The 10,450-nt window shown below is 37.8% G+C and overlaps 1 protein-coding gene across 1 annotated transcript; it reads left to right on the top strand.

Annotated features, from left to right (window-relative positions):
- Positions 1–297: 297 nt before the first annotated feature.
- LOC103542143 (zinc finger protein 709-like) lies at positions 298–6,790 on the top strand. Its single transcript, XM_070625454.1, has 4 exons — positions 298–419; positions 3,062–3,188; positions 3,394–3,454; positions 3,847–6,790. The coding sequence occupies exons 1-4, from the start codon at positions 417–419 to the stop codon at positions 4,913–4,915; spliced, it is 1,260 nt and encodes a 419-aa protein (XP_070481555.1). The 5' UTR covers positions 298–416; the 3' UTR covers positions 4,916–6,790.
- The last annotated feature ends 3,660 nt before the right edge of the window (positions 6,791–10,450 follow it).

Below are 10,450 nucleotides of genomic sequence, written 5' to 3' on the forward strand. Positions count from 1 at the left end.
GGTTTATCCTGGTAAATGTTCCATGTGAACTTCAAAAGAACGCACATTCTGCTGTTATTGTATGAAGTATTCCATAAGTTACAATGAAATCCAGTTGTTTCACACTGATGTTCGTTTCACCTCTGTCCTTCCTCATTGACTGCCTACTGGAATTTACAATTCGTGATAACAAGGTATTGAATTTTACAGCTATAGTATAGATGCATCTGTTTTTCCTTGCATTCTATCAATTCGTGCCTCACTTAATTTGCCCCTCTTTCTACAGGTGCACATGAAGGATTGCTGTGCCTTCTTGGACAGTGGAACCCTTTAGCTGTATCCAGTGCCCCTCTGTGCCGCTGAATTTTCCTTGGTTTGATATCTGCATTGTCTCTAGTTCATATAGCTATGGTGGCTTTCTTCTGATTAGTGTTGCCATGGTATATACTTCTCCATGCTTTTACCCTTCATCTCTGTGTGTCTTTATCATTAAACTGGGCTTCTTGTAGACAAAATATAGTTGTGTTTTCTGAAATCCTATAATACTGTGTCTTTCAGTTGTATTGAGACTTGATAAAGTGATTATTGATGTAGTTGAAGTAATATTTACCAAACCTTTCACTGTTTTCATTTTTACCCTTCCTTTTTTCTTTTTGTCTTCCACCTCCTCTTAGCATTATCAGTTACATAGTATTTAAAAACATTTTTTAGTGGTTGGCCATGAGTTTTTATCATGCAGTTACAACTGACACACCTCCTCTGTCAAATAACACTGTGCCACTTCACTATTGTGCAAGTACCTCTTAACGCTATTACCCCTTCCTTGTCCTTTGTCACATTGTTGTCATTTATTTCACTTGTTCATAAGGCTCTCCTTACCAAATATATTGTTGCTAATGTTATTTTACACAGTGTCACCTATGTTACTTATAAGAAATATGAAAGATATTTTTCCTTCATTTTTTCCTTTTCTAATCTTCTACCTTTATCATTTACATGATTTCTAATAAATTTTTGAACGTTTCATTCAAAGTAGGTGTACTCATCACAAATTTCCTTAATTTTTGTCTCAGAAAGTCCTTATTTGGCCTTTATTTTTGAAAGACAATTTTGTTTGACAGAAAATTCTATGACAGTGTTTTTTTTTATTTTCAAAACTCTAAGTATTTCGGTTTACTCGGTTCTTGCTTGCATGGTTTTTGAAAAGAAGTGCAATTTAATTCAAATCTTTGTTTCTTTATAGCTAAGATGTGTTTCTTCTTCAGCACTTCTAAATATATTCTGTCTTCGATTTTTCTCTAGTTTAAGATGATATCCCTGGGGGTGCACTTCTGTAGTTGATCATGTTTAGCGTTCTCTGAGCTTCCTGGATGGACACGTTGCAGGGTATCATCAATTTTATGCTATTTTGGTGATTAATAGTTTACTTGTTCTTCTGATTCTTTCTGTCGTTCTTTCCCTTTAGGTATTCCCATTATGTGTATTTTACCTCTTCTGTGATAGAGGGTTTTCCTGGGCTTCGTGGGTATGGTGTTCTGCATTTTTTGTTCTTTTTCTCTTTGCATTAGAATCTGGGGAAGTAGATGTTTTTGTTTACTTCAGGCCTTCGTAAGACCAATATCTAGGACATATTTCAAAATGCCATCTTTCTTTTGTCTTTCCAAATTTTGGAGACACTGATTTGGTCTATCACTTCAAGGCTCTCATAGATCTAAGAAGAGTTGTTCATTTCTCATTAGTTCATTTGTTTCTTGTGAGATCAAGAATCACACCTTCTAAGTTCCTTACATGCGGGATCAGAAGTTGGCAGAAAATGATCTCGAGTGGCTGATTGAGAAGCACGTCCTTTTGAAGTTGGCAGTGGAGATTTTATGTTCTTTTGGAGGAAAGGTCTGTTAAATCCTTCACATATTTTAGAATAATTGTCAAATTTACCATCAAACCTTCATGGACTTGAATGAACTCCCATGCAATCTGCAGCTTTTAACAAGTTTCTCAAGGGCAGCAAGGCTCAGGGTACACTGTTAGCGTTTGACCAAAAAGAGTTCTTTTGGCACATTATCATCTCCCCATGTGTTCTACAAATTGGTAGGAAGTGGCCTTGAGGCACATGAGTATAGGGATTTGATGGTCTAAGTTGTCGTGCCTTCTTACTTGTGTCTGGGTTCTAAGTTTCAAATAACTTTCTAGCCCCATCAAATTGTACAGAGAGGGGGCCAGCCCCATGGCTGAGTGGTTAAGTTCGCATGCTCCGCTTTGGCAGCCCAGGGTTTCACCAGTTCGGATCCTGTGCGCGGATATGGCACCGTTTGTCAAGCCATGTTGAAGCGACATCCCACATGCCACAACTAGAAGGACCCACAACTGAAAATACACAGCTGTGTACCAGGGGGCTTTGGGGAGAAAAAGGAAAAATAAAATCTTTTAAAAAATATTGTACAGAGAAAGGAAGACCTGAGTGTATGATAAATATTACACAAATGAACAGCAGTGCTTTCAATAATAATATTTACATTCACCCAGCTGCATCTGTTTACCTGTAATGGTCTGGAGTACTGTAGGACAGCAGGGTCCACTGGGCTTTGTTAAAAGGTTAGTTTCTACTGTCCTCTTGGACTCTCTGTTTGGTGAGACTAGACAAAAAAGCTTCTAGTTCTTCAATATTTTTTGTTCACTGAAACCTCATGCAGGTAAGACCCCCTGCCTCATGGAGTGCTGTTACTGGTGGGTAATAAGAAGATGAAAGAATGGTTTGAAAAAGGAATTATTAATCTGAAAATGATAATATTTATTTCATTTCCATAGCATTTCTGTCATTTCCCAACATGCTCTGGATCCTGACATAAGAGAAATATGATGTAATATGATCACAGTAAAACTGTAAACAATTTTCATCTGGTCATAATGCTGTTAATCTGATAAGGAAAAGTGTACAGAATAAGATTGTGTTTCTAGTGATCGTGACATAGAATAACTATTTGGAGATCACAGAATCACACATAACTTTCCTAGAAATGGAGCATAGATCCCCAGTACTGTCAGCCTTATGCATCCTACTCTACACACGTTTGTGGTGTTTCAGGACTCAGTGACCATTGAGGACGTGGCTGTGAAGTTCACCCCAGAGGAGTGGGCTTTACTGGATCCTTCACAGAAGAGACTCTACAGAAATGTGATGTGGGAAACCTTCAGGAACCTGGCCTCAGTAGGTAAGAATGAGGACATTCCTTCATGTCATCAAGGAGAGAACAAGTGTTTCTTGCCCATCAACACTGTTCTAAAATGTAGAATATAGAAAGAGGTGATGTTAGTAAATAAACTAGAAATGATGATAAGTCATCATGGACTTAGATTCTAAAAATTTTTCCGTCATTTGTAATACCTTGGAATCAATTTTCTGGGTCTGCATTTCAGGAAAAACGTGGGAAGTTCATGACATTGAAGATTGGTATGAAAACCAGGGGGGGAAAGTAAGGTGAGTTACACTCACAGTAGAAAGCAGTGTCTCATGTGAGAATCCTGGTATGTTATGAAATTTTAAAAAGAAGCATGCACAGCATATAATGCTTGCTTCAGATTTAGCTGTTCTGAGAAAATTTTCACTAAATATACTTTGTGAAATGTGATGTAGGGGTTCAGTTTTTGTAAAATAGTTCACTTGGAATTAGTATTAATAAGCCCTGTACATAAGTATCACTGTTTGAGTAATAGCAAGGCTGAAGTCCTCTTGCAGAGCATTCAGTATATTCAATTTCTGAGAATTCAGTCAAGGTGGAAAACCTAATCTTGTCCTATACATCATAATAAATATAACAAATATAAAATCAGTAATATAAAAATTATTAATACTGTTCTCATATTTTACAGAAACCGTATGGTAAAGAGACTCTGTGAAAGTGAGGAGGGTAGTCAATGTGGAGAAAACTTCAGTCTTATTCCAAATCTGAATCTGAAGAAGGAAACTGCAGGAGCTAAACCATATGAATGCAATGCATATGGAAAAGTCTTCATGCATCATTCATCCTTTAATAGACATGTTAGATCTCTCACTGAACACAAATCATATGACCATCAAAAATATGTAGAGAAACCATATAAATGTAAGGAATGTGGGAAAGCCTTCACTTTACCCTATGTTCTTCGAAGACATGAAAGAACTCATAGTGGAGAGAAACCTTATGCATGTACAAAGTGCACTAAAGCATTTACTGCTTCCTCTACTCTTCGAGTACATGAAAGGAATCACACTGGAGAGAAACCCTATGAATGTAAAAAGTGCAATAAAGCATTCACTTCTTGCAGGTCTCTTCAGAAACATGAAAGAACTCATACTGGAGAGAAACCCTATGAATGTAAACAGTGCCGTAAAGCATTCACTTCTTCCACTTATCTTCAAATTCATGAAAGAATTCATAAGGGAGAGAAACCCTTTGAATGTAAGAAATGTGGGAAAGCCTTTACAGCTCCCTCAAGTCTTCGATCACACATGATGGTTCACAGTGGAGATCGACCTTATAAATGTAAGGTATGTGGGAAAGCCTTCACTTTTCGAAGATCACTTCCAGTACATGAAAGAATTCATACTGGACAGAAACCCTTACAATGTAAAATATGTGGCAAAGCATTCAGGTTTTCCAGTAATGTTCAAAAACATGAAAGGACTCATACTAGAGAGAAGCCATATGAATGTAAAAAATGCAGTAAAGCATTCACTTCTTCCAGTTCTCTTCAAAGACATGAAAGAATTCACACTGCAGAGAAACTCTATGAATGTAAAAAATGCAATAAAGCTTTCACTTCTTCCAGCTCTCTTCGAAGACATGAAAGAATTCATGCTGCAGAGAAACTCTATGAATGTAAAAAGTGCAATAAAGCTTTCACTTATTCCAGCTCTCTTCGAAGACATGAAAGAATTCACACTGGCAAGAAAGTATGAATGTAAAACATGCACTCAAGCATTTAATTCTTCCAGATCTCTTCAAGTACATGAAAGAAATCTGGAGAAGAACCCTATGAATGTAAGGAATGTGGGAAAGCATTCATTTCTTGCAGATCACTTCGAAAACATGAAAGAAGTTACACTGGTTAGAAACCCTTTGAATGCCAGGAAAGTCTGAAAGCTTTTATTTCTCACGAAAAGTATCGAGGATATGAGAGAATGCACACTAGAGGAAAAATGATGTAAATGTCAAGAATGTGGGGAACCCTTTCTTCATCCCAGTCCTTTTTGAAGGTATGGAAGGACTGACTTAAGGAAAATATTGCATACAAACAGCATGGGAAAGACTTCAGTTGGCCTACATCTTTCTGTGTGAATCTCCCACCAAAAAAAATAGATTAATGTAAGTAGTGTGAGAAAGCTTGCTGGAAATGTATTTGTATAATGTTCTAGAAAGCTTTCAACATGAAAATGTATTATAAAAGTTGTAAATATTTTGTGTACCAAGCATCTTTCTTAAAGTGCAACATTGGATTGTGGATTTCTTTAATTACTTCTAGAAATGAATATTGAGGTGAGATATTTCTGCAAGTCATCATCAGTAGTACATAAGATTAATAGGTAGTGCTTTTCCTTTAAATCAGTTAATATTTTCTTTGATTTTTATAATGTTATAATTGTTCTGTGTTAGTGAGTCTTTGAAAAGTGATGGTTTGTACGTGTTGAGATTTTCTTACTGGCCTTGTGTTGCAGCTCCTAGATGACTAACCCATTGTGTACACTGTTCCTTTCTTAGAGAAAGGTCCTTTTACAGGGGGGTGGGTATAGGAACCTGCCACCCGTTTCCATACTATTGAACTAATGGAATACATTTTTATGTATGGCAAGTTTATCAAAGAGCATGGTTAGTGTGTATTATTATTTTCATATTTGGGCCTTTGTACTTTGTCCTTCTCTCTGACTGGTATTTGGTGAACAGACTTTGAATTAAGTCGAGGCCTGTGATAAGGCAACAAAATGCAGGGCTTCACATATCACCCTTGTATTGCTTTATGTCAACGACGGTAAAAGTAAGAACTAGATCTTTAAGAATCCACCCCCTTTGAGTCTCTAGATTGAAATTCACCCGTAGCCTCATTTGCATGAGGTTTAGAAGGCAGGAGCCATAAAGGCCTTAGGCTTATTGGGGAGGCACCATACTGGGAGAGAGAGACAGTTACATAGGAGCTTCGAGGAAACCGTCTTTTAGCCGATTGTCTGGATTCTTTGCCCATCTAGTCAAGAGTACCTTGAACACCACCACCAACTGTTTGATTTTAATTTTCACGGAGGTGTACTTTCCACTGCTGTCTTCACAAGTTTCACATCAAAGATACATGAGAGTAAGGATTTTTCTGTAAGGCCTCTTGTGTCCACCAGGAAACTAATTCAGACTTTTGTGGTTGGGAGCATTCTCTTGATTCCCCTATTCTCTAGGTGATATCTGAATAAGGTCTAGTTTGTATGGGAAACACCTGTTGCTCTTAAAAGTGCTAGTGAGTGTGTTTTACCTGATTCACTGTGACATCTACAGTGGGGCAATAAAAACAAGGACGGTGAATTTTGTTTCTCTGCTGCATTGTGCTGTGTCTGCCTTGAGCCAGTTTTTCCAGGTGAGAACAAGCACCTTTCTCAACTCAGGAAGACCATGTGTGATTCCGTTACTTGTAGCTGAATGTATTCCAGCAGTAAGTTTTCAGTAATGTCTGATTGTATGTCATTAAAACTACATCCATTTCCTTGTGAAATGAGCCCTTCTGTGGTTCTTTCATTGATAGATTTTATCAACTCTTCTATTTCATTGTATGCTAATAAATAGTATTGTGGCTTTCATTTCCTCAGAATTTTTTTTTCTGCTTTTTTCTCCCCAAATCCCCCCAGTATATAGTTGTATATCTTTTTAGTTGTGGGTCATTCTAGTTGTAGCAAGAATTTTTAAAAATCCATTTATTTCTGGATTTTCAGATACACATTGCACTTTTCTTCATTGAATCATCCATTATTGAGTCAGTTTTACCATGTGCATCGAAAATCAGGTATTTTTTCATCAGGCAAATTTTGTTTTTTGTTGTTTTATAGTTGCGGTTTTTGTCATCTAATCAATTTCTCATTTATTCTTAACTGCAACCTTAAAACTCTTGGTTTTTCAGTACCCTCCTGCCAGTGACCTATAGGATTGCACATGTAGTGAGAGGCATGTGATGAATTCTCGTAAGAACGACAGCAGACCGTAGAGAACTGTGAGGGGTAACAGTAACAGGCTGCTCAGAAGGACTTCTTAGAAGATTTTGGCAGCTGTCTGTTAATTTCTTTGCTATTCAGAGAAACAGGTCTTTTTCTGTATTGAATGCTCTGAGGAGCTGAACTTCATAGAATCTTTGGTAACCCTTTTTTGTCAACATTAAGTTTAATCATTGTTTTCTAGAAGGCAAAAACAAGGTAGTGGAGCTAAGGTTAATTTGTAAGAAGTTCCAGTTAGTTGTTTTAGTAAGAAGGGAAACTCAGTCATTTTTATGATTTGCAATTTTATCTTTTGCCATTCTCACTGCTATGGTTCCAAAATACTTTTATGTTGGCTTGGAAACTGTGCACTTTTGATGAAGCGTGTGTGACATTTTCCCCTCAGCAGGATAAGACTTGGCCTTGCAGTGGATGCAGCCAGCTCCCAGTCACCTGAAACAGCTTTTGCCTTTTCTACTTATTATCAAAACACTGATGTATTTTCTGTGGTGTATTAGACACTGTTTGTCCTAAAGTCACTCAGTGAAAATACATAAATTCACTTCATAGTATCCTGCTTAATATTTTTGAAATCTTCTGTAAGACTGAACTAAGGTCTTTGATATTAGGTAAATTGTGAGGCACTGCAAACCTAGCAGGGGAGAGACAGGTCCTCTATGCTAATCAAGCCTGCCTTTCTCAGACTATCATCTTTATTTTTAAAAAATTTTTTTTGAGGAAGATTAGCCCTGAGCTAACTGCTGCCAATCCTCCTCTTTTCACTGAGGAAGCATGGCCCTGAGCTAACATCCATGCCCATCTTCCTCTACTTTATATGTGCGATGCCTACCGCAGCATGCTGTGCTAAGCGGTGCCATGTCCGCACCTGGGATCCGAACCGGCGAACCCTGGGCCACCGAAGCAGAACGTGTGAACTTAACCGCTGCACCAGGCTGACCCCTCAGACTCTGCTCTTGATGCTGGTTTCAACATCCCTTACTTGCCATCCACTATGGAGGCAATGTACTCAACTGAGCACAGATCAGGCTGGGTAGGATTTGGGTATAGCAGCATGAAACAGACACGTTCTTGCAATCATGGGGCTTATATATTGGTGGGAAAAGTGATGCCTATCAAATGATATACCTTTGGTTTCTAAAATGGAAATAAGGGCTTTGAAGGAAAGTCAAAAACACTATTAGCTAATAGTAGGGCTGAGGTGTGTTTATATCTTTTCTGTGAGGCTACGAGTACGTGAGGATGTCATTATTATTGTTATCTGAGACTGGAGACTTCCTGTTGATTAGGCCACAAGTATTTATGATGTCTTTTTTTGTGTTTAATATTATAGGATACAGTTAAATATTGAAATATTTAAAATGTCATAGTATTTGGCGTTTTCATTTTGGTGCTGTACAGATAGATGGTGCAACACATACTCCACTAAACCATGGAGTTCCTCCTATTTAGAGAAATGGTTACATTTCATCTGCACTATTCTAGGGAATATTGAGTGTATTCTGAGTAGAGTGGTATCTTTGCCTGTCTACTGTGATTTTGCAGTGGAGACACCAAAAACAGCTGTGGACATTTCGAGGTAATCTTCCAGGGAACAATTCCAAGTGAGTTGGCAGAGAGAGGGGATCACTTTGAGCAATGTCCTAATAGCCTGTAAGAGGAGAAATGGGAAATTTTCAGCATCTTGTCATCACAGGCGTGGCTGGATGTCTTTTGCTTCAGTGATTGACAAAGTCCCATCGTCCATATTGCTGTTTACATGTTTTACCTCCATATGCTTAGTCTTCCAGAACATGTTCTGAAACACTGGGAAACGACATTAAAAATTTTGAGGGTTAAAGTGGAAGGAAAGTTCACTGCTTTCCATTTTTTTAGTGTTAACATGTATTGATGGATTCTGTTTAAATGGGCATTACAGTTGTGTTCCTCTGGAGTGATGCTGTATCTTCCTGCTTTTTTATTTTTTTTAAATTGGGTTCATAATAGTTTACATCATTGTGAAAGTTCAGTTGTACATTATTTCTTGTCTGTCCCCAAATAAGTGCTCCCCTTCACCCCCTGTGCCCACCACCCATCCCTCTTCCCCTAGTAACCACTGAACTGTTTTCTTTGTCCATCTGGTTGTTTATATTCCTCATATGAGTGAAATCATCTGGTGTTTGTCTTTCTCAGTCTGGCTTATTTCGCTTAGCATAATTCCCTCCAGGTCCTTCCATGTTGTTGCAAACAGGATGATTTTGTGTTTTTTTATGGCTGAGTAGTATTCCGTTGTATATATAAACCACATCTTTATCCACTCATCAGTCAGTGGGCACTTGGATTGTTTCCCTGACTTTGCTATTGTGAATAGTGCTGCAATGAACATAGGGGTACATAAGTTACTTTGGATTGTTGATTTCAAATTGTTTGGGTAGATACCCAGTAGTGGGATAGCTGGGTCATATGGTAGATCTATTTTTAGTTTTTTTAGGAATCTCCATACTGTTTTCTATAGTAGCTGCAGCTGTTTGCATTCCCACCAGCAGTGTATAAAGGTACCCTTCTCTTCACACCCTCTCCAACGTTTGTGATTTTTAGTCTTAGTGATTATAGCCATTTTAACAGGCGTAAGGTGCTATCTTAGTGTAGTTTTGATTTGCATTTCCCTGATGATTAGTAATGTTGGACGTCTTTTCATGTGTTTATTGGCAACCTGTAGATCTTTGAAAAACTGTCTGTTCATATCCTTTGCCCATTATTTGATAGGGCTTTTTGGCTTTTTGTTCAGTTGTGTGAGTTCCTTATATATTATGGAGATTAATCCCATATCGGGTATATGATTTGCAAATACTTTCTCCCAGTTGGTGGACTGTCTTTTTATTTTGATGCTAGTTTCTTTTGCCTTGCAGAAGCTCTTTAGTCTGATGAATTCACACTTGTTTATTTTTTCTTTTATTTCCCTTCTCTGAGAGGATATGGTATTGGAAAAGATGCTTTTTAGTTCAGTGTCAAAGAGTGTACTACCAATATTATCTTCCAGGAGTTTTATAGTTTCACGACGTATCTTCTGAAGTCTTTGATCCATTTTGAGTTTATTTTTGTGCATGGTGTGAGATAGTGGTTTACCTTCATTCTTTTGCATGTGGCTGTCCAGTTTTCCCAACACCATTTATTGAAGAGACTATCTTTTCTCCATTGTGTGTTCTTGGCACCTTTGTCAAAGATTAGCTGTCCATATATATGTGGCTTTATTTTTGGGCTTTCAGTTCTGCTCTA

The sequence above is a fragment of the Equus przewalskii genome, chromosome 6 (genome assembly GCF_037783145.1).
Source record: "Equus przewalskii isolate Varuska chromosome 6, EquPr2, whole genome shotgun sequence".
NCBI classification, from domain to species: Eukaryota; Metazoa; Chordata; class Mammalia; order Perissodactyla; family Equidae; genus Equus; species Equus przewalskii.